Source organism: Polyodon spathula, chromosome 7, assembly GCF_017654505.1.
Source record: "Polyodon spathula isolate WHYD16114869_AA chromosome 7, ASM1765450v1, whole genome shotgun sequence".
In the NCBI taxonomy this organism is placed as follows: domain Eukaryota; kingdom Metazoa; phylum Chordata; class Actinopteri; order Acipenseriformes; family Polyodontidae; genus Polyodon; species Polyodon spathula.
In genome coordinates this window covers 31937393-31961992 of record NC_054540.1, presented here as the reverse complement: position 1 = coordinate 31961992, position 24600 = coordinate 31937393, and the positions used below count along the sequence as shown (strand labels likewise).

Below are 24600 nucleotides of genomic sequence, written 5' to 3'. Positions count from 1 at the left end.
TTAATAGAGTTACTGAACTCGAACACTGCTAATTTCCTGACAACGATCATTAGCCAACGTTGGGCCCATGGAAAAACCAATCCTTACATCTATCGTTTGTCCAATGGTGTGTGCTATCTTGGCATTTAACCCCAGGTTATAGTCTGCAAAATTGTAGTGCAGCATGCGATTGCGTTTTTCTTTGGAGACTAAATTGCAATTCTGGATTACAACAAAAACTAGTACGTACTCCATACAGGATGTAATTATTTTAACCTGGAAGTGGACGTACGTGCAGTAAGAACTACTGTGTTGCCTCAAAAGAATACGTACTGTTTTTATGTGCAATGTAAAACAACGTTCCCAAGTTCCTGCTTGAGCAAGGATTGTTCGAGCAAGCTGTGAACACGTCAATAATGTTACCCTTCTTGATTTAAGAAAGTATATATATATATTTTATTTAAAGACGTCTAGTGTTTCAAAACATTTTTTTTGTGAAGGTGATTGTCACTGTAGCATCCTAATGCCTTTGCAAATGGCGTGCAGTAGATTATGAGTACGATTTAAGGAAGTACGATAAATACTACTAATTGCGTTTTCTTTAAATGTAAATCACCATTGCCGGTAATATTATATATACTAAGAAAATCTAGCGTTCTCTGTTTACTTACGAGAGATTGTACTTGTTTTGGAAAATCGGGTAAGTTTACTTTATGATTGAAGTGTTTCAAATACATGAAACATTGCATTGTAGCGTTTGTCTAAGTTTTTGACAGTGCTTTCTTTTATTAAAACAGTTGTCTAATTGTTATTATTATTGCAGTAATTTGTGTTTGCACAAGCTAATACTCTATATTTTTGAACGGTTATTGTTAACACGTTCACATGGGTATCACTTCTAGAAGTAGCATACTGTATACCAAGAGTTATGGGTAAGTCAATGTTGTTGTTTTTTTTTTTTTTTTTTTTTAAACACTGGGGTAATAAATGCCTGATAGAGGACATAGACAGGGACACAGAACATTATGTAAAGTACTGTCATACAATATATTATTATTTAGTCTTTGTGGTGGGTACCCAGATTCTTTGAAAGTCTAGATGACTATTCCTTTAAATTTCATTCTTTTTACATAGTCACAGACAAAAGTATTGGCACCCTACACATAATATAAGATATTTGTGAAAACATGTTAAATACAAGCATTTTGTAAACATTAGCCACTTATTAATATGACAAAGACCAAAACACAATTTCTGGAATTTTAATAAAGTAATCTTTATAAAAAAATAAATAAAAGGCACTTAAGCTATTTCAGATATTTGTTCATAACAAAAGTATTGGCACCTTAATTAAAAGTCTGTACAACTTTCTAGAACTAATTAAAACATATAATAATTGATTGTAAACCGTTATACAATAACCAAGCTACATTACAAAGACAATAGCCTGAAAAAGAGGTAGTGATTGCCAAAATCTGTTGAAGAAAAACATTTTGGCAGCAAAGCAGATGATGGTCAAGACAAAGGAGTTGGATGAGAAAAGCATTCGCAACAGACTGCAGTAAAGGAAATAGCAGTACAGTATAAAGAAATACAGAATACCAAAATCCACAATCAGAGTAATAATCAAGATATAACACACAACAATTTCAACTGAAATATTTGAAAGAAGTGGACCTCCATAGAATATTTTGGAATCAGCAGGTAGGAGAATCGGCGCCTGAACACTGAAGAGTTGTATGCACTAGACCTCCCTGGAAACATTAAAAAAAATATTCATAAAACAAACATCTAAAATTTGCCAAAAAATACAAATAGGAATGAAGCATTTTTTTTTTCTCTTTTTTTTTTTTTTTTTTTTTTTATTCTTTGGTCCAATGGGCCTAAAATATAACTTATAACTTATTCCCAACAATGGACCACAGTATGTTTGGGGAAAATAAAAGGAAAGCCTTCAATGAAGAAAACCTTTTACCTACAGGAAAACTTGGAGGTGATTTGATCATGATATTGGTGTGTTTTAGCATATCAGGGACCGGAGACATTCATGTGGTTGAAGATCGAATGAATGCAGCCATGTATCAAAACATTCTACAAAGTACAATGATACCACCTGCTCATAGGCTGACTGGCAGATAGTTATTTTTGCAACACTACATTCACCCAAAGCATAACACGAATTCATAATATTTTTTTTTTTTTTTTTTTTTTTTTTTTTTTAAAAAGGTAAAAGTTTGGAAATGGCGTTCACGATATGTGTATCCAGTTAAAGGAAATGTGCAAGACAGAATGGGCCCAGATTTCAACAACAAGATTTAACATACTGGTTACATCAGACACTAGACAGGGACTTTTTGTATACAGGTTATGCACAAATGATATAAATTATGTATAGGCCCATGCTGCAAACTACATAAAATGGCCACTTTAGATTATGGAATGGCCCAATCAGTTCCTTAGAATCTTTATTTTGCGACTGTAATGCTGTGTCTTTTGAATGATTAAGGAAATTCCTTGTCTGAGAGAGGAGTTGCAGTTCTGACAGCGTTCACAATGGGAGCCGAGCAAAGCGCTGATTCTGAGCACAAGCATTCCGACTTGAACACCTCAGGTAGGTCTTTTTGGTGCAAATACTTTATAACTACTGACTCTGTTATTATTGATATGGGCTTAGCTATTATATTTAAAGCATTCAATATTAAAGGTGTAGGGCCTTGTCAATCTCTGAGAATATTGACACCCCCTATCCCCCATCCCCTTGCACACTCACTTTAATAATCATGCTCTGCTCTATTTGGGGTGTATTTACAAAACCAAGATAAAGCATGGTGTACTTTTTTACCCTGCATGCCTTGTGCTCGCAAACAACACGTGACCACAGTAACACAGCATCGGTGGGAATACTAGCTTTTTGCTATATTATTACAATTAATTGTATTCATATGTGGTTAAAATTTCTGTTTATATTATTAAAATGCCACCTCCACATCATCAGAGAGTGAAATGCGATTATTGTAAAACAGAAATAAGACAAGCTTGCTCATCGCACAAATGTTAAGCAAACTCTCCCAGCCTTTTTTCTTTACAAAGCACAGCATTAAGAGACTTGGGGCCATATTTACTATTATCGGGATGGTGAGTATTTGGTTAAATGTGTTACACCTTTCTATATATTTGTTCTGTCAAATGTTCTCAATTGTAAATACAATATTTTAAAATGTATAATTCCCATGGTTGGCTAGTTTATTTATTTGCTGCGTAATGGCAATTAATTAGACTCCTGTCTGAAATCTGTTCTCGGGTGTCATTTACACAGCACATTTGAATTGCAGTAGCTCCCTCCCTGAATACACTGGCGTGTGTTACAGTACCCAGTTTGACCGTGTGTTTGTATTCTACACATCATTTTTTGGTAAATTACATTACTATTGCTAAGGCTAAAAAAATTATTAAAATATTCACCTTTCCCTAAATTACAAAAAAATATTTAGTGAAACAAAAGAAAAATCACTCAAATCGAGAGGCATATTTTACATTATTCCAGAAAACAAAGAAAGAAATGTTTTAAGATCTTAGACACAATACATTATTTTAAAACAGTGATCTAAGATCTTTATTACAACCCACAATAATGCTCACACAGGCTTTCTTACCCTCACCCTCTCCACCTGCCCCTGTCAGGTTAGTAGGGGAAATGAAACCTCTGGGAATCCGGATGGCGAGCTAAAGGTCTTACTGTTGTCACACAGAGGATTATCTAATATTGTTCATGACAGCATCCAGTCTATTCTAGAAGGATCCGATAGTCTCTGCATCAACAACTGTCTGGCAGACTGTTCCAATGGCTCACCAACCTTTCTGTAAAAAAGCTCCTTGGTTCTGAAAAATAATTGGCTGTTACTTTGTCAAACCCCTTGACAATTAGAAATTCCTTTATTAAGTCTTCTCTGACTCCTTCTTTCTAGGCTATATAGATTCAGCTCTTTCAGTCTGTCTTCACATGACATGCTGTGGCTGGGTGGAAGCACTGCTGGTGTAATGTGTGGATGTGTGTGGGGAATATTGGATTTTAAGGGGGAGGCGTATAAACAGTCGTTTTGTTTCAACCCTTTATTTTGGCCACTGCGCCTATTTGTTTTGTTTGTTAGGGTTACGTTTTTGTAAATAAACGTGCGCAATAGCACTTAAACCTGCAGCTTCTTGTGTCCTGGGTCTCTCTCCCTGACGGATGATGATGATGATACCCTTTCACACATGCCTTTTAATCCTGGAATTAATCGTGTTGCTCTCCATAGTACTCTTTGCAAGGCATCTACAGTGACTCTCAAAAGTACCCCCTCCTTGGACTTTTCCACATTTTATTGTGTTACAACATGGAATCAGAATGGATTTAATTAGGAGTTTAAAAAAAATTCACTGATCAACACAAAAAAGTCCATAATGTCAAAGTGAAAAATAAAATCTGCAAATTGTAAAAATCTGCAATAATTGCTTGCATAAGTATTCACCCCCTTCAGTCAATATTTGGTAGAGGAACCTTTGGCAGCAATTACAGCCATGAGTATATTTGGATAAGTCTGTGCCAGCTTTGCACATCTGGACACTGCAATTTTTGCCCGTTCTTCTTTGCAAAATTGCTCAAGCTCCGTCAAGTTGGATGGGGACCTTTGGTAAACAGCTTTTCAACTCTTTCCACATATTCTCAATTGGATTAAGGTCCAGGCTTTGACTAGGCCACTTCAGGACATTTACCTTTTTGTTTTTAAGCCACTCCAGTATGGCTTTTGCTGTATGTTTGGGGTCATTGTCCTGCTAGATGATGAATCTTCTCCCAAGTCCGAGGTCTCTTGCAGACTTCAGCAGGTTTTCCTCCAGGATTTCTCTGTACTTTGCTGCATCCATTTTGCCCTCTATCATCACAAGCTTTCCAGGCCCTGACACAGAGAAGCATCCCCATAGCATGATGCTGCCACCACCATGCTCCATGGTAGGGATGGTGTTGTCAGGATGAGAACACCATACATAGCGCTTAGCTTTGAGGCCAAAAAGCTCTATTTTGGTCTCATCAGACCATAGAATCTTCTTCCACACGGTCTCAGAGTCTCCAACATGCCTTCTGGCAAACTCTAGCCGAGATTTGATGTACGTTTTTTTTCAATAATGGCTTTCTTTTTGCCATTCTCCCATGAAGGCTAGTTTTGTGAAGCACCCGGGCTATTGTTGCCGTATGCACAGTGTCTCCCAGCTCAGCCGTGGAAGACTGTAACTCCTTTAGAGTTGCCATAGGCCTCTTGGTGGCCTCCCTCACTAGTGCCCTTCTCACCCGGATACTCAGTTTTTGAGGACAGCCTGTTCTAGACAGATTCACAGTTGTGCCATATTCTCTCCATTTCTTAATAATGGACTTTACTGTGCTCCGGGGGATATTCAATGCCTTGGAAATGTTCTTATATCCTACCCCTGATTGGTGCTTTTGAAGAACCTTATTCCAGATTTGCTTTGAATGTTCCTTTGTCTTCATGATGTAGTTTTTGTTAGGAAATGTACTAACCAACTGTGGGACCTCCCAGAGACAGGTGTATTTAACCTGAAATCATGTGAAACACCTTAATTGCTCACAAGTAGACTCCATTCAACTAATTATGTGACTTCTAAAGACAATTGGTTGCACCAGAGCTTATTTAGGTGTGTGATAGCAAAGGGGGTGAATACTTATGCAATCAATTATTTTCTGTGTTATATTTGAAATTAATTTAGAACAATTTGTAGATTTTATTTTTCACTTTGACATTATGGACTTTTTTGTGTTGATCGGTGGCAAAAACTCCTAATTAAATCCATTTTGATTCCATGTTGTAAAACAAAAAAAAGTGGAAAAGTCCAAGGCTGGTGAATACTTTTGAGAGCCACTGTATCTTTCTTATGATATGGGGACCTGGGGCCTGTTTCTATATACACATATGAATGCGTATCTGGCAGTTACGATATTGTAAGCTGCAACTACGAAAAAAGTTGCATTTCCATATACCAACAATCACTCGTTCATAAAATAATTTGTAATTTATCACCACCAAATACGAAAGGTCAGTCTCACCTAGTTTTCTTGCGTTTCTTGCATATGGTTGCTAAACAAATGGCGTCTCTGATGCATGCAGTATATCTATGACACATAGCGAGAGAATTACAGGCTTAGAACATAAGCGCAGATAAATTACAGTAACAGACAGGCGCGTAAAGTCTTTGACCAGCTATCTAATGAGGAAATAATTGCAAAGTACCGTTTAAAGAGGGAGGACTTCAAGAAACTTTTTACCTTGCTTGAGCCACAAAAGACAAACAAAGAGACATCATGCCCTGTCTACAGAAGTGCAAATGTTGGTTACATTACGTTTTCTTCCCAGCGGTTCCTTCCAGAGTGTATTGGGCGATATGTTGGCACTGAGGAAGGCATCAGTATGTCGTTCCATTACATTACTACTGTGCTGACAAATGCTGTTTCCAACTAGGCTTTGACCCCCTTGATTGTTAAATACGGTAAGTGAGGAAATCCAAGACAGTGAAGAGTAACAATTACTAACAAATTAATTTTGTTGAAAGGTACTTAGATAGGTAGGATAAATGGCTTTATCTTTTAAATGAAGCAACAGAATTTAGTGCCATTTAAAATAATTGAAAACATTATGCATCTAAAATAGGCTTTAAAATGACACTAATTTATCATTAGGTTATTACCAAAAATGTAACATTTGTTACTGTCCCTAGATATGTGTAGATTTGCTTGTCTGAACTGTACAATTCCATGAAAATTGTGTGTTTGTTGCGTGGCAAGTGTAGTATTTCTTTATATTTAAACTGATGTCTATTATAATGTACCATCACTACTAAAATTGAGTGCTTGCCTTTTTAACACTCATTTTCGTCCAAATCCAAGAGGGTGACTCCAGAGATTGCACCCTGATGTGTTAATTGCCCACAGAATGGCCCACGTTTTAAAGTAAAAGCGCTGTAGGTGTTTTCTGTGTAAGCATTTATCCGTCCAGCATTTATTGTATACTTTTTTGGGGGCTTACTGTATGTTTTTAAGTGTTTTGTTTTTTTACAGCCTAGGTTTCTGTGTTGCAGCTGTTCTAGCATTTTTTTTTATTTTTACCTCTAGATCTTATGAGAGATTAATTTTAAATAAATGCTTTACAGTCATATGGCTATAGGCAAAAGATGCATGTCTGCTAATTTAAGTGCTGTTTTTTTAGCAGTGGTTAAAGCGCAGCATCCTGCAGTTGTTTAAAGTGCTTTATTTCTAAACAATTGTTCCTGGGCAGTAATCAGTGTACTGTTTTATTCTAGTATTCTAGGTCACAAGATGTAGTGTTCCTCAGCCTGCATACAGTTTGTGACAATATACATTATTTCTGACATACATGTAAGTAAGAAACCTGAAGTTCTAGAACCAAGTATTTTTCCAGCTCTAGGTTAAAAAAAATAATGTTGGCTGCTCTTTTTTGTACCGATAAACATTACATATGTAGCCTAACTGCTTACCCAATGTTACTCTTACTCTTTCCCCAAGGAGGGGGACAGCAGACAAGGCTTTTTCACCACCCTATAGATCTAGAAATCTTCATATTCTAGATATTATTCATTCAGCACTTTTAATTAGTAGGGTAAGACAAATGTATCTTTCAAATCTAAGCTTCAACAATAATGTTGGGGGGATGTATTGGGCAAAAGTGCTAAGAGTGTATTTTAGCATTTCTGGTTATTGCCTTTTGAAGTAGATACAGCTACAGTATGTGCAGGGCTTGCTGTTTTTGGTTTTAACCGATGATAACCGAAGAAACACTCCCAAAGACCTATGTAGAAGATTCTTTTTTTTTTTTTTTAATCGATAAACGTGGGTTTGGCACCATGCACTACTGCCTTTCTACATAAAGAGAATGGCTTTCTAAAGACGAGTAGTGTGCAAAGACATTGCTGCTGGTCAACTATCAATTTTGTGCACTGCGTAACACGTGTAATTCGCTTAGCAACAGGCTTAGTGACCACAAACCCACCCAAACAAACCAGCAACATGGCGTCGCCAGTTAGGTTTTTTTTTTTTTGCCCTTACGGTTTTGAGTGATGAACCGAAAAGTTATTGTAAATATAAAACTGCTGTACAGTTATGCTTCTACTAATGCATATTGTCATAGCTGCATAAATATCAAACCTTAATCAGAATGCCATGATGAATATTGAATCCTAGGAAAAAAATTAAATAACTTATTGTGTGCTGAGATTAATTACTACAGTACGCGATATAGTCATACAGATGGACAGAAAAAAACAAAACATGAAGTGTAGTGTGATAGACACGCGGTAATGAATGTACAGTGAAATATGTTACTTCCCACAATTCTCGGGATTCATAATGCATCCACAGTTCTACATTGCCAGAATCCTAATCTGGACGTCCTCACTTCAACACAGTAAGTTAACGTTTGTATATGTATTAGTAAAACATACATTCAGTGTATGATAAAAACTGAAAATTGATGTGTTTGAGTGGTTTTTATTTTCAATAACCAAAAATAACCGATTTTGCCAAAAGATTATAAGAAATGATAAAGGTTTTTTTTGGCTGTACTTGACTCTCTAGAACCACAAAACATATACTTTTTTAACACATATATATATATATATATATATATATATATATATATATATATATATATATATATATATTTTAAATTAGTTTTTTTTATTGTGCTTATAGATACACATATAAAAATGCGCTATTCTATGATCCGAGGGACCTTGCGGTGTATCCTGTAAGTTTTGTTGAAAAATATTGATGTTTGGGCAAATCATAAGACATTGTTTCATCCGAGTGATGCAATGACATAATACACATTTATTCTCAGGTCTTTACAAGCAATAATGGACACTACTCTCAATGATTTTGTCAAAATAAATGTTTATAAATAAAATAATAGTTATTCATTCCATTATTATCAGTAATAAGGAAGAAAAAACATACCTGATGCATTTAGTTCATGAAATAGTATCTGCTATATCCAGTTGTTTCTTGATATTTATAAATGTTGTAAAAACATATATACAAGTATGTGTGCATATATGCACGAGACAATACATGTTCTAATATAACTTTTAAGTCAAATTTATCAGATTTACAGTGTTTCCCCTTTTTTTAATTCGCTCTAAATAAGTTTCTGTGATGTTTTGTTTCTGCTTATGTCTCCACCCTTAGACACTAAATGCCCCTCTCGGTGACTCGCACGAAAATCAGGAAGTGAGCATCAGTGTCCCTCTCCACATCTATTGACATGTGTTTCAAGCCTGTATTGCAAAGTACGGTGGCCCTGTAAGGCATGAAAACAAAGTGCTTTTTCTATCGTGTTTACACGATCGCGGTCCTAGAAGACCACTTCAGTATGATCATGTTTACACGATCCCGGTCTTTTAAGGATTAAGGAATGTATAGCTAGAAAAATATATATTGGGCTTGTTTCTTCATTGTTAGATAATATAATTTAATTAAGAAAATGGTCATGGTTTAACAATGCTAATTATAGCTTTATTAAAGGCAGATAGAGTGGACAGAAATACAAATCGAAAAGCAAGCAACTCTTACAAAAATATAAAATGTTCATAAAATAAACCAGTTAAATACTGGTGTGCAATTAATTTAGTGTAGTCTTTTGTCTCTCCCATCTGTAGTTTCATCTGCAACAACGCAGGCTGGTTTATGCTGTACTTGCTGTAAAACTGCTTGCATGTGTTTCTTGTAGACCCTGGGCAGGTAGAGTTTCCTTAGAGAATCTTGCTTTGGCAGAGCCCTGCCTTGAATGCTGTACCTTTGCAGAAGAGGTCTATGCTGACATCCCATTTTACAGAGCTGAAAAGCAAAGGCACAGGCACAAACACAATCTTCTACAAAGCTCTGTCTCTGATGCATAGAAGAATGCAATGCTGGAGATTCATGGGTCATCTACTTTGCCATTTTTGCTGTCTTTCTGTTTTCTATGTGTTTACGACTGGCAATATGATCTTTAATAGTATTCACTCTCACATGATCAGTAGAACAGCAGCAAAACTTGCAGAACAGTATCCCACATCATCACAAAATGTCGTAACTCTGTCTTTTTCATTGGTGCAGTCGCCATGTTGAGTTTCAGAAGAGAAGCAAGAAAGTCACGTGATGGCTTAACTGACCTAACCCTAGCTTGGCTGGGTGTAGTGCAAGTTTGGATAGAAAATGAGGTGGTACTCAAGCCTTTGCTTGTGATACATTTCAGAGGTGATAGCTAAAACTGGCCCATTTATAACAAAAAAAAAAAAATAGTGATGGTAGAATTGAAAAGTGCTGTGCAATCCTTACAGAGAACACAGTATATTTGTTTTGTATAAATCATCTTATATATATTCTATATATATCTATATATATATATAATATATATATATAATATATATATATAATTATTTTAACAATATTACACAGTACAATGAACTAATAAAGCAGATGATCAATGAACTATCTAAGTGAGCATGCTGTATTTTATTATCGCATTATGCACTGATATATTTCTTTTTGCAGCTGTGCCTTCTCCAGCAAAGCAGAAAGCCAAAATGGATGACATTGTAGTGGTGGCTCCAGGAACACAGTCTTTGAGGAACATATACAACGACCCTGATGTTATTAAACTGCAGGAAATACCAACATTTCAGCCTCTTCTGAAAGGTAATAGAAATGGCCTTGTTTCTGTTGGGTTAGAAAGCCAAAAAGGATGGTGTTTGGTCTGTGATAAAATTTAAGCTAGTGCAAGTTCAAATATAGCCATTGCATTTGTACTTACTTCAAAATACGGCAGTATTTATGTAATTGATAGTAGCCATCCTTACACCCTTCCCAGTAATTTATTAATTTGATGTGCAACAATTCTGTGCATTCTACTTCGAAACCACTGTGGCAACCACTGAATCAGGGACCATGGACGTACCGTTTTCTTACAAGGGGGGAGGGACGGGGGTAGTTTTACTCTGAAAACAGAAAATAAAACTACAGTGCATCTTTTTTAAATGCCCTCTTTGTGGCTTTTAAGAGTGTAACAGTTCATTTTTAATACATTTTCATAAAGCATGGTGCATTTTATACAAACATTGGGTCTCCTGCACATGCACCCTCTGCAGACCTTTTTCAACAGCAGCGTTTTTCAGCACGAGCTGAACCGCAGCCACCTGTAGACAGTGTCTCATCACTGTATAAACGCACTCTCATGGTGGAAACGAGAGCGCAGCGCTGGGCAAGGTCACCAGAAGAGAGGTCATCTGCACAGATGCGTCCAGCCTGGGCTGGGGCTCTGTGTGGAATGGCAGGGGTGTGCAAGATGTGTGGACCACCTTGGCAGGGTCTCCTCCGTCAGTATTTTAAGGTTGCAGGCAGTTTACCTGGCCTTGCAGGACTTTTTGCAGAATGTTCGAGGGAGACATGTTCTTGTCCGAACAGACAACACAACAGTGGTGGCTTACATCAACCACCAGGGCGGGTTCAGTTCGCCCAGTCTCCATTGTGTGACCCGCAATGCTTTTGCTCTGGGCACACGAGAACCTCCTCTCGCTACGGGCAGTACATCAGAGTGGAGGCTACACCCTATGGAGGTGAGCCGGTCGTTGATACCCTGCAAATTGCCAGAGCGGCATCCACGCATTCCCAGTACGCATTCCCAAGTAGAGTATCCTTCAGACATCATGCCTCCCTCAGGGTTTTTACCTCACGACATGTCCCATGGCAGTTATACTGTAATTTTTGCGGGATGTTTGCAGAGGGGAATTCCCCTCTACATTAAAGTTCTATCCGGCAGCTATTTCAGCTTGCCATGTCAAAATTGATTCAGTCTCCCCAGGAGCTCATTTCCTGGTGGGGCAATTTTTGAAAGGAGCTTGGCACCTTCGGCCGACTATGAAGGATGTTGTTCCTCGCTGGAGGTTTAATGGTGCTTGAAGCACTCATGAAGCCTCAATTTGAGCCCTTGCATTCAGCTGAGCTGAAAATTTTATCACTCAAACCAGTTTTCTTGCTTGCAGTCACATCCACTAAGCGGGTGAGTGAGATGCAGGCATTTTTGATTGTGGAAGCCAGGACAAAGGTTACGCTTCATACCAATCCTGCTTTCTATCTGCCTCCTTTCCAGTCTAACATGGAGCGGCAGCTCCATATTCTTTGCCCTGTGCGGGCACTAGCATTTTATGTTGACAGAACATAGTTGGATACAGTCTGAACAGTTTTTTGTGTTATCGGCCGAAGTACCATGGTAAAGCCCTGTCTAAATGGATAACAGGCATAGTCAAGACTACCTATGAGCTTGCCAACTTGCCCTCTCCAGAAAAGCTCACTGCCCATTCCACCAGGGGCATGGCAACTTCGTAGGCTTGGTTCCAGGATGCAGCTGTCACAGACATATGCAATGAAGCAGTGTGGGCTACTCCTCATACCTTTACAAGGTTCTATAGACAATGTCATGGATCCACAAAACACTGGCTTTTTGGAGTGTTAAGGGAGGCTTCAGCATCGTCCCTTACAACATTAACATAGTGGTGTAGTCCATATATGCCCTCGGGGGCGGGCATGACTAACAGTTTTGATATATTGTTCAGGATCTAGGTCTTTAGGAGATAAATACCCAATATGTAATGGTTGCAATTCTATTTCAGGGAACCAGGGTTATGATAATAGCCTAATGCTCAGAGCGCTTTACATAAAATAACATATACATAAAATGAGAAAATATATACATAGATTAGAAATTGTGTGATGAAATGAAATACAAAACATTTCATTTAAAGTATCAAGAAAATAATGTACCCTAGGCGATATATAAATAAAAAATGATAAGAATTTGTTTTTTAATAATTAAGACCAATACCAAAATCAAGAAATAACACTAAAAACAGATACCTAGTTCATCTCATGCAGTTGCAAACTATATTACAACAGCACTGAAAAGATGTGTTTTTTGACTTTGTTTCAAACTTTTTTTATAATTTTGTCATTGCTAGTTGACATCCAAGCAAGCTGCAGTAATTAGTAATCTAGGAATTATTTCATGCCCTGAACTATCCAAGTCCATCTACATGCATTTGATGTAAATTATCGATTCATGACCTATATGCTTTTGATTTCCATGTCTGTTATAGAGCAGAAATGTATTGGTCAGACAAAAAGCATGTGTAAGTGAATTGTGCAGAGGTTCTAGATCCTCACAGCCTTGCATATCAGTTCCGAAAAGATGTATTATCAAACCACTGATGAGCTTACTTTTAAATATTTGATACAAAAGAATCTTAGACACAAAGTCAGGTTTTGACAGTGAAAAACAAACTTGGGCACTGGGAGTCAAAGCAAAATGTTTAACTTAGATAATTTATTTCATGTCAGTTAAGGCTGGCCCTTATTGGTTTTCCTGCAAGATCATTAAAAAGCCAGAGCATAATATTGCTTGAATGTTAAAAGAGCAGTATCTTTAATAACGTTTGAAACATACCGTTGGGATGCCATTATAGGATAATGCATGCAGTGCTGTGCCACCTTTTGATATGGGAAGCATGCAGTTGGTTTAATTGTATAGTTGTAATCATCTGCGAGTCCCTTTTAGTTCATGTGATATCAATAGCAAATCATTCTGTAAAGCTCTCTTTTGGCTAATAGACTGGTATAAAAGCGGTATCTCACTTTTGATTTTATGGGTGACAAATAAATGCAATGATGAATCTGCTTTGTCCTTGTATTCCTTCCAGGGGTCTTGAGTGGACAGACATCTCCCAGTAGTAGTAAACTGGAGAAACTGGACTCCCAGCAAGTTCTGCAGCTATGCATGCGTTACCAGGATCACCTCCACCAGTGCGCCGAGGCCGTCGCCTTCGATCAGAATGCTCTGGTGAAGAGAATCAAAGAGGTACATGGGAGTGTGGGGGAGAGTGGGAGAGGAAGGGAACAACTTGACTTGCCTCATGGCACAGATTATTAATCCAATTTACAAATATTATACAGGGATTAAGGATTGTGTCTTCATTAACAAACTAGTAAGATATAATTTTGTAACAGGAGATCTTTAAGGAAACTAGATGCATTGAATGTGTTTACCACTATACAGCTATGGCCAGAAAGTTTTGCATTACCTAGAATTTTAGGATTTAAAAAACTATATGAACATAGTGTAGATCTCTTTATTTAACGTCATGTAATCGGAAGCCATATACTTAGTCTTTCGTTAAGTATATGTAAAACTGCTAAGCGATATGTAATTCAGTATGTTAAACGTAACATTATTCTGCACGTTTCATTATGAAGCAAAATGTGTTAATTCTATAGGGTGATGCAAAACCATTGGCCACAACTGTACCTCACATCCCTTAACCCTTACACTTACACAACTACTTTTCTTATCAAAATAAAAAATATTGGGGCTCCAAAAATAATGCAAACTAAACAGAAATGTGTCTTTAGTGAATCTGGGTTATAAATAGGGATGCATTGTAAATCGATTATGATCGTTTATTTTCTTTTTTATTAACTTCAGTTGTTTTTCAGTAAAAACCAAAGTTATGTATGCGGTGTGTGTGTGTGTGTGTGTGTGTGTGTGTGTGTGTATATTATATATATATATATATAATATATATATATATATATATATATATATATATATATATATATATATATATATATATATATATATATATATAATATATATATATATATAATATATATATATATATATATATATATATATTCATATATAGTATATATATATAATCTATATATATATATATATATATATAGATAGATAGATAGTAGTTGCCAATTGTTTTTACCATTTTTTCTCCCAATTTGGATTAACCAATTAGTTTTAGGATCAGCTCACCGCTACTACCCCCGTGCTGACTCGGGAGCGGCAAAGACGAACACACGCTGTCCTCCAAAGCGTGTGCTGTCAGCCAACCGCTTCTTTTTCACACTGTAGGCCCACCATGCAGCCACCTCAGTGCTACAGCGTCGGAGGACAACGCAGCTCTGGGCAGCTTTCAGGCAAGCCTACAGACGCCCAGCCAGACTACAGGGGTCGCTGGTGCGTGGCGAGCCGAGGACACCCTGGCCTTCCTAAGACCTCCCACACCCGGGTGGTGCATGGCCAATTGTGCGCCGCCCCCTGGGAACCCCATCCACAGTCATCAGTGGAATACCCTGGACTCGAACCGGGAACATCCAGGCTATAGGGCACATCCTGCACTCTACGCGGAGCGCCATTACCAGATGCGTCACTCAGGATTCCCAAAATAAGTTTAAAATCAATAAACCTGCATTTGTGCAGCCAAGGGAACGGGAGATATCCTTTTTACAAGCATGTAAAATACTGGTAAATAAGTTCAAAGTTTAAATCCTAAAAATAGGTTTTCAATCTTTACTTAAAAATTGCAAGAATTGAGGCCTCTTTTATAGAGCCAGGGAGTGCATTTCATGGTGGAGGGGCCCTACAAATGAACGCTGTTCCACCTGTGTTTTTCTTAAAAGCCCTTGGGACAGTAAACAGCCCAGCATCCTGGGATTGGAGAGGCCGCCCAGGAATATAAGGGACTAAAAGATCCCTTGAGTATGATGTGGCCAGTCCATTCAGGGCTTTAAAGGTTAAGAGTAGGACCTTAAAATCAGTTTTAGACCACACAGGGAGCCAATGTAGGGGAGACCGTATTTGTTGACAAGAGCACATTATTTAGCACTCTAATAAGAGCAGTTTCAGTACTATGGCCAACCTGACTGCAAGTTCACTAGTATCATATATTTATATAATATATATATATATCCTATATATTATATATTAATCTATATATATTATATATATATATATATATATATCATATACTGCTATGAAGGTATTAAGTTGGTTAGCTACCATTCTAAAAGTTTAGATAGAAAGGGGAGATTAGAAATAAGATTAAAGTTGTTAAGGATTTGGAGATCCAGAGTATGTTTTTAAGCAATGGTTGTAGTACAGCAATCTGCAATAACGTCACATGAAAACCTCATTATAGATTGGGTCTGAGTGACTCCCCAAATTGTTGAAAGTGTCAAGCAGAGGAGGGGACTAGTTCATATTACGTGGACTTGCCTCCAGATTAAAAAAAGGTTGACAAAATTCTGAAAGACGTTGTTAAGGTGGATAACTTTTACTGCCCCAGACTTTACATTCTTGGTGACCCCTCCAGATTAGCACACCTTCCTGGTGGGTGGGTGGAAGTCTAAGGATGCCCTCTCTGTGCACACATTGGTAATGGTATGTGAACGCATCTGGGTAGTATTACAGCCTACGAGCGTCTTTCTTTCCAGGCTGGTCAATAAAATGGAAACATTTGAACAGAGATGGTCCAAATTTGAGCATCCTTAATGTGCCAGTCCATACAGAGCCACTTGAAAAACATACATTTGTTTACTTTAATGAGGGACTTGTATGACTGGGAGATTAGTCATCTGGAATTATTCAGGGAGGAGACTTGAGACGCTGTTTGTTTTCATGATGTGCATATTATGTGTACATGGGTAACAGTATATAGGGGTGTGCATATGTTCATCTGCATGATTATATATAACATTGGTTTGTTATATTCTTTTTTTTGCTTTTCTTTTCAAGTGGTTATTTTTTCTGTTAAAGACGACAATAAAACAATTTAATTATAATATATTTATGTTTTATATCAATGTTTAAAATCAGTAATGAGGATCTTGCGAGGGGGGGGGGACCATTATCCCTCTGTAAACCTTCTTTACATTGTGGGAGGCTGCACGTCCGTACCCATTGCTTGTATTTCTGAAATATACTTGTGTGTTTGTATTGTAAGTAGGGCTGTATTTTTTTTCCTGGTAAAAAATTGCTTATTTCACAAAATGTGATGGGCTAAAAATAGTTATTTCAACACATTTTACTGTTAAACATAATGTTTATTAAAGCAGCACAAAATAGCATTGTCTGTTCAAAATGATTATACAACATATGTGCCTAAATATTTAAATGTTTACCTGAACAGTACATTGTAGAATATTTAGTTTTTGTTTTTTTATGTCCACCTTGCAAATAAAATATTAAAATCAAATGTTTATTTTTATAAAAGTTCTTATTTAAAACCAGTTTAGAGTTTCTATTTCAATGTGTGTTGCCCAAGCAGCAATGTAATTACAGTTGATGTTATCATCGATTTTGTAAATGTTAGAAAAATCGACTATTTCTTTATTGATGTTTAAGTTTCGGTTTTCGTTTTCTTGATTATTTGAGGCTGCCACGGAGAAGTTGTTCAGAGCAGAGTCATGAACAGCAACTTAACATCAACTATGATCAGCACTATTTCATTTTTGTGAGAGGGGATACATCACCCAGTTCAGTGGCAGTCAGACAGACAGGCTTCCAGTGTGCAGTCTTTACCTTTTCTGTGCGATCATGTTTTTTTTCAGCACAAGACTACTTTTATACAGGAAATATACAGAGAACTTGGATAACTAAAGAATGGAAAAATGAATGCTTTAAAAGGCGATAATAATGTGGATGAGGCAGCGAAAATCTTAATAACCTGAAACCGAATATTTCAGGCCCTGGAACGTTTACTTTGGGTCCGAGCCTGAATATTTCGGGCCCTGACGTTACAGCGCTGCCTGTTTTGTTTTCCAATTGCATCGTTTTAAATTACGCTGAAATGTGATCTGTGTGTACTAATAGGGTTAAAACAGTCATGTGGACTGAAGGGAAGGCTTGATGAACTTTGAACCCGGATTAGATTGTAATAAGGCGGGAAAGAAGTGATAGCTAATTTTGTGAGGAGTCGAGTGGAATTTGGTAATAAGGGATTGCGCAAGATAGATGCAGAGGTTGCAGTGGTGTTTGATGAGAGTGATTTTGATCACTAGTGGTGTGGGGGATCGGAATTTAGAGAATGAAGAGGCTGGATCCTACTTTTCATAGTACCAGATACTGATGAGGAATCCAGCGACACTGAATGTAAAACTATCCATGATTTGATTTTGTATTGCGTACATATCGCTTACTACTATACCATTACATATATTACATCATCAGTATATATTTATGACATGTTATCGTGTTTGTCGGTTTATTTACTGTGTTTATATATAAAGCGCCTGTCAGATTGATCACTTATCTATAGTCATTTAGGTAAATGATTTACTTTTTAAAGCGACGTTCTAACAAGTCGGTCTGTTTTTAGAAGTTTTTTTTTATTTTATTTTTTTATCAGCCATTCTGCATGAGTTGGTATTGCACAACAGACATTTTAAGTTGCCATTTTGTTTTACTGGGAAACAAATAACATTACACTTATAAAAGTGATCATGAATTTGCATCGTCATTTAACAGCTTGTCATCCTTCTCCCATGCTTTATACTATGCATTTACTGTGCTCTCTTTTTTTTTTAAATTCTTTTTTGCCAGCCGAGAATGTAGCCTTGCCATACTTTTCTGAGTTACCGTGCTTGATTGCTTTACCATGATTTCCCTATGCGACACTTTGCTTATACCACAGTAAACTTTCATAAAGATACTTCTGTTCTATATTTTATGTTTTGCCTGACAGGATCATAATACTGATGTTTAGTAGATGTCCTTACAAGTAGACACTAGATTTGACTCGTCTTTTTTGTCTATGAAGAAGACAAAAGTGGAATAATTAATTTTATATCAGGACTTTTCAAAGCTACTGGAAATTTTGTTACTGTAGTAAAGTTAATGGGTATGCATGACTGCAGTTGGGTATGCATTATTATATTATTATTGCTACACTTTATAAAATAACATTTATTATTATTGATGATGATGGTGATGATGATTATTCTAACCCTACCTATAACAATGTTTCCCCTTTATAATATAGCTGAAAGCTCCAGTGTGCAACCAGAGGTCTGTCTTGGAGGAAGAGGTGGAGGTCATGGATGTGGTAGGGCATCCTCCAGCTCTTAGGGATATATTGTACAGGAGAGCTGGTGCATTAAAGACATACAGACACGTGTTCCCATTCACTAGTGTTCCAGAGGTAAATAAAAGAATGAGGGATAATGCCACAGAGCTGGATTATCTGAAGCTGTTTCTCACAGATGATGTGATGGATAATATTCAGAAGCAGACCAATATATTGCCCAAGAACAGATGAAGAAAATACCAGCTCATAAACCCCATGCACAAATGAGGAGCTGGAAAAATGTCACCTTAGGTGGCCTGTGGCAGTTTTTTGGGCTTTTAATTTTGATGGGGATTGTGAAAAAGCCCTTTATCAACAGCTACTGGTCTGGGGACCCCACCATCAGCACTCCCTTCTTTGGTAGCATCATGAGCCGGAACCGCTAGTAGCAAATGCTTCAGGCAATGCACATCCAAGACGACGAAGCTGTCAGGCCTGAAAATAATTGCCTCTGTAAAATCCGCCTCTTCATCGACTGCATTACACCCTATTCACCAGCGTCTGTACACCTGCTCGAGATTTCAGTCGATGAGTCTGTTTTGCTGTACAAAGGAAGGCTTCATTTCAAGCAGTACATCCCAAACAACATGGCACACTTTGGGATAAAGTCGTGTGAGCTTTGTGAGCTGAACACAGGTTACATATGGAAATGCATGCTGTATTGTGGGCAAGATCAGCAACTGTTTGATGGCCAACATGGATAAGGGGTACTGACAACTACTACAGCAGTCCTGAACTGTGTCTGTCTGTTTCTGCATGACAGGAAGACGCATTGTCAGGGTACAGTGCATAGTAATTGTCATGGTATGCCCAAAGATTTGCACATGAAAGCAGATGGAACTACTGATAAGCTGATGGCACTCTGCTGGCGTGACTGGAATTATGTCAACCTGCTTTCAAACTGCAAGGACGCCAGTATAGTAAATACCGGAAAGAAGTCCAAAGAAGGCTGTCCACAAAGCCAAGGTGATTATAATGCCATCATGGGAGGATTTGACAGAAGCGACTAGCTGCTGAAATACTACTGCTTTCTGTGGAAAACCATCAAATGGTACAAAAAGCTTGCTTTCCACCTTATTGATGTGGCACATTTTATATTCACAGAAGCAGCAGAAACCACCAACTCTAATTGCCTTTTGCGTTAATTTAGTGAATCAAAAAATGCAACAAAGCCATGCAGATCCCAGTGCAGGTGCTCAGGGAGGCAGGCCAAGCACCTCAGTACATCCAGTGAGGCCAACAGTGCAATGAGGGTTTGATCACTGACGTCTTCAGGGCGAGTCAAGAAGGCGCGTGGAGGCAAAGGCTGCATTCACACTGGGTCCGTTTCAAATGGACTAGGTCTGGTTCGTTTTGTTTGAAACAGTGTATCAGTGTGCTTGCTGTTCACACTTATCAGCGAGCAAAGGGACCAAGTTCGTTTGGAAGCGAGCTAAAGTTTGTTTTTTTGGTCCGTTTCCTTTTTTACAGGACCGAGTCTATTTGTATTCACAATGTAGTTTGCAAGTTAGCTTGGTTCATTTATAGGGTGTGTGAACCGGATGTTTACACTATCCTATAAGGCGTATTGAAAGGTGGCAGCTATTGATGTATTCTGTTTTTTAATTCTTACATACTGCTGTGGGGAAAAAAGCATTAATTAACATGGAATGCCTACAGTAGGAAAATAATGCAGTATATGCAATTCTGCATGGTTCTCCTACTGTTGACATTAAATCAAGTAATTTTTAAATGAGTTTTATCCAGATCGGCTTGGATTTTGGTGTCTGATCAAATTTCTGTCAGAGCTTCAGTTTCCCACTGTCAAGATTTCCACAGTGAAAAACTGGAACTCCCCCCCCCCCCCCCCCCCCCCCCCAATTCACTAACACCACAGCAACTCTGAAGCCCTTAAATTAACAGTATATAATAACAGCTTAAAAATTAAACATCAGGTGAATTTATTGCAGATCATAGCAACTCATTATTTTCTTTATAGTGTCATCTAGTCAACAAATGTTAAATGTACAAAAAACCAGATTAAAAAAATAGGTCAGCTAATACCGTTTAAACATATGGTATACATACACTCCTAGTCAGAATGATTAAACAAATAATCCATATAATTATTTATTTTATTTTTGAATGACGCTAACACAAACTAATGTATTAATGTATGTTTGTTTATTGTTTTTATTTATCAGGGACACTTACATTTATAACATAAGTGTCACTTCCTGACACAAGGTGCATTGCATTTTCAATTTAGCCAGTAGGCTAATTTCCATTGACAGTACTCTGCTATTAACTTGTAGAGCACTGATGCAGTTTTGTACTTAATTAAAAAAAATTATATATACAATAGCAAAACCGGAACCCTTAATAATTTTATTGTTTCAGACCGGGACAACAAATTAAGGCTGAAACAGATAATCCCATTTTTCACTGGATGTCTGGTAACCCTAATGTAGTTCCCAAAGACAATTTTAGTTTTTTGCTCTGCTTGTTTCCTCCTAATATAAACTGAACTACATGTGAAATGTTTACAGTCCAGCTGTTGTTCACACTGACATTTAGCAAGCGAAGGGCTGAGTGTAAAGAGTTAAATAAATATTTTCATGAGTACAATATAACGGGTCATTTTTGTAAAACTATATTATCTGGCTGAAGAGTCAGGAACATAACCCCAATTTTATAACATTGTTCCTATGGGAAAATGTGCTTCGACTTACAACGCGACTTTCAGGAACCAATTGTGTTGTAAGTGCGAGGACTGCCTGTATGGTGTTATGGCAGTGGTTCCCAACTGGTGGTCCTTGAGTAAACTCCAGGTGGTGCGCAAACAACTCCCAAAATTCGGTTAGGCAATTCTTGCAAAAAACTATTTCTACACAATCAAACGTTGTGCTACGAATATTAATAAGCAACACAACAAATATATAATAATATAGGTGTATAGTCTGCATTTTCCCCTATATCTGTTTTCTTTGATGCAATACCAAGCATTGCCTTCAAATCCACCATTAACTGAAACAGCTTTCTAATGTGAAACAAATACTAACTAAATAATTTACACATTATGAAGGCACATTTGTCTTGTCAAAATTACAGACATTTTTTTTTTAGCCTGCATTATTTAAAAAATAAAAATTTACATCTAGCATTCATGTAAATGCAGTGCTTTATAATCTGGGCTTATTCTGCTTATTGTATTCTTTCCCCATTTCCTAGATGGACCTGTCAGTGGAGGCTCTCTTCTGCATCATGCAGGAACGGCAGAAGCGCTACGCTAAGTACGCTGAGCAGATTCAGAAGGTAAATGAGATGTCTGTCATCTTACGAAGGATCCAGATGGGAATCGATCAGACAGTGCCCCTGATGGAGAAGCTCAACAGCATGCTGCCAGAGAGCGAGCGCCTGGAACCCTTCAGCATGAAGCCCGAAAGGGAGCCCAAGTAGAAGCCCGCCAGGAACGCCAAACACCGAAACACAATCCTGTACAGTCAAAATCCTTTACATTCAAAAAGCATTCACTCAAGGCAACTTTTTTGTTTCTGAATTCAAAATGGAGTTTAAATGTATGCTGAAAAGGTTATTTTGATATTTTTAAATGCTAGTACAGTACATGTTCATTTCTCCCTTTGGTAGTCAGTGGCCATGCTGCATGTCTTCTACCTTAAACGTTAGTACAGAGAAATGACCAGGTGTAATGGGGAGAGTGGAAGGCAGCTTTGCAACTAATTCTTTGCTATTAAAAGTTGCATTGAAATTGGGAGTACTGTAAGCTGTAATGAATGTGAAATGAATGCATTTATAATGGAAAAGGACTTTTACTTACTAAAAAGAATCTTCTTTGAATCCAAATGGATTGCTTCTTGAACAAACTGACAAGCAATTTGCTAGGAAAAGAATGCCTTTTGAATGCAAAAACAGGATTCACTTCTGGTGCAGATATTGGTTAAATCTGTATACTATGTGTATGTATGTGTAAATTATGTGTATATTTATTTTCCACAACATTAAATCACCATTTTGATGGCCTCTTGAGTGTTGTTGAAAGCAGATTAAAATATTTTATGTTTTTTAAAAAGTAGAAGACAAACTTCATTTTGAAACTGTTATAAAACAGGAAAAAGTACCGATAGCTTACTAATGAGTTGTAATTTTTATGTTGATGATGATAATAATAATAATAATAATAACAATCACCATCATTATACAAAGCCAATATAGGTCAGAGTAAATATATAAGTGCTTGGGGGTATCCATAATTTTGGCATTGTGACATCTTTTTGCATGAGATTTGTCTTCTGATTAGCTGTGCTAATGAAGGCTACATAACTGTTTGCCCATATTTGCTTAAACTTTCTGTAAAGGTGTGTAAATGTGATGCTTACAATAATGACGCTTTGCACCTTTTAAATTTTAAACGCCAAGCCTTTGTTTGTTCTTATTACCAGTTAGACTCGGAGACAAAACTGTTTACTGTATTTTAATACACACTGATGTCAGCAATTACTGTACTTTTGATTTATTTATTACTTCTTGCAAAAACTTTAAATTCTAAATCAATTAGTTTTTATTTTTATTGAATTTTTTAAAATACACAGTCTCTTCGTTGTTAAGGTCCATCACAACCGTGTTCTACCCCATCTATAGAAACAGCAGGTTGGCTGCATTCAGTAAAAAGACCAGGGTGCTCTAAGCCAGTCTTGCTGTAGCTATCTATCTATCTATCTATCTGTGTGTATATATCTCCCGTATTACTTCGAATTAACACCGCCCTCAAATGAATGCCTCTCAGATGTCAGCTTTTTAATAGACGCTGCCATCGAATAAACGCCGCTCTCAATAAAGAAACGTAAAGGTATTTTTTTTCTACCCCTACTCAAAAAATAAATAAAGAAACTCGCAACTCTGGCTAGTACATGTGAGGCCCCCAAAGAGACTGCAGCTTCAATCCACTGTGTAATACAAACTAATGTACACACACCTTAGTAAGCACATTTTATTTTATGGTACCGTCCCGACAGACAACCCAAGATGAGCTACTTACAGCATAGCAATCCTTCACATCCATTTCTATGCCAACACAGCAGGGGATGAAACAAGGGCTATCAGTTTACCTCATCCTTATCTTGGATGGTGAAAACTTAAACTCAGAGTAATTTAGAGCTTTGCCGGTCACTCTAAGTGCTACCTGAAAGCTGGCCAGAGTTATCTTCTTGTAGGGTGTTCAGTTGTTTTGTTTTTTATACAATTGGAGTTTTACTCAGTCCCGTATATTTAAAAAAAAAAAAAAAAAAAAAAAAGTGCTTACTATCTATGAGAAGATTTAGTTTCGGTTTCTCTTACAGAGAAATTTCAAACAAGCAGGTAAATTGCAGTGAGAAAAAAAAAAAGTAGGATATATTTTGTTTTTAATAGAAATCAAACCTATATTCAACGGTAATATTTTTCATTAAGAAAAACAACTGCATCACACTCAACTACTGTTCACACTCCTCTTCTTGTCCCGCCCCATAGCAACCAATACACACTCTTGATTTGCTGGTACAGTACTCCCCTGACCTCTCAACTCCTATCTAATAGGCTCTCGTTATCTGACAGTAAATGTACTGCATTCAAGCCCCAAAA

General features: G+C 37.3%; 1 protein-coding gene across 1 annotated transcript; it reads left to right on the top strand.

Moving 5' to 3' along the window:
- Positions 1 to 398: 398 nt before the first annotated feature.
- Positions 399 to 24221, top strand: borcs5 (BLOC-1 related complex subunit 5). The gene is made up of 5 exons (XM_041255297.1): positions 399 to 679; positions 2486 to 2590; positions 10574 to 10717; positions 13771 to 13928; positions 22195 to 24221. Exons 2-5 carry the CDS (start codon positions 2533 to 2535, stop codon positions 22420 to 22422), a joined length of 588 nt encoding a protein of 195 aa, XP_041111231.1. The 5' UTR covers positions 399 to 679; positions 2486 to 2532; the 3' UTR covers positions 22423 to 24221.
- Positions 24222 to 24600: the final 379 nt, after the last annotated feature.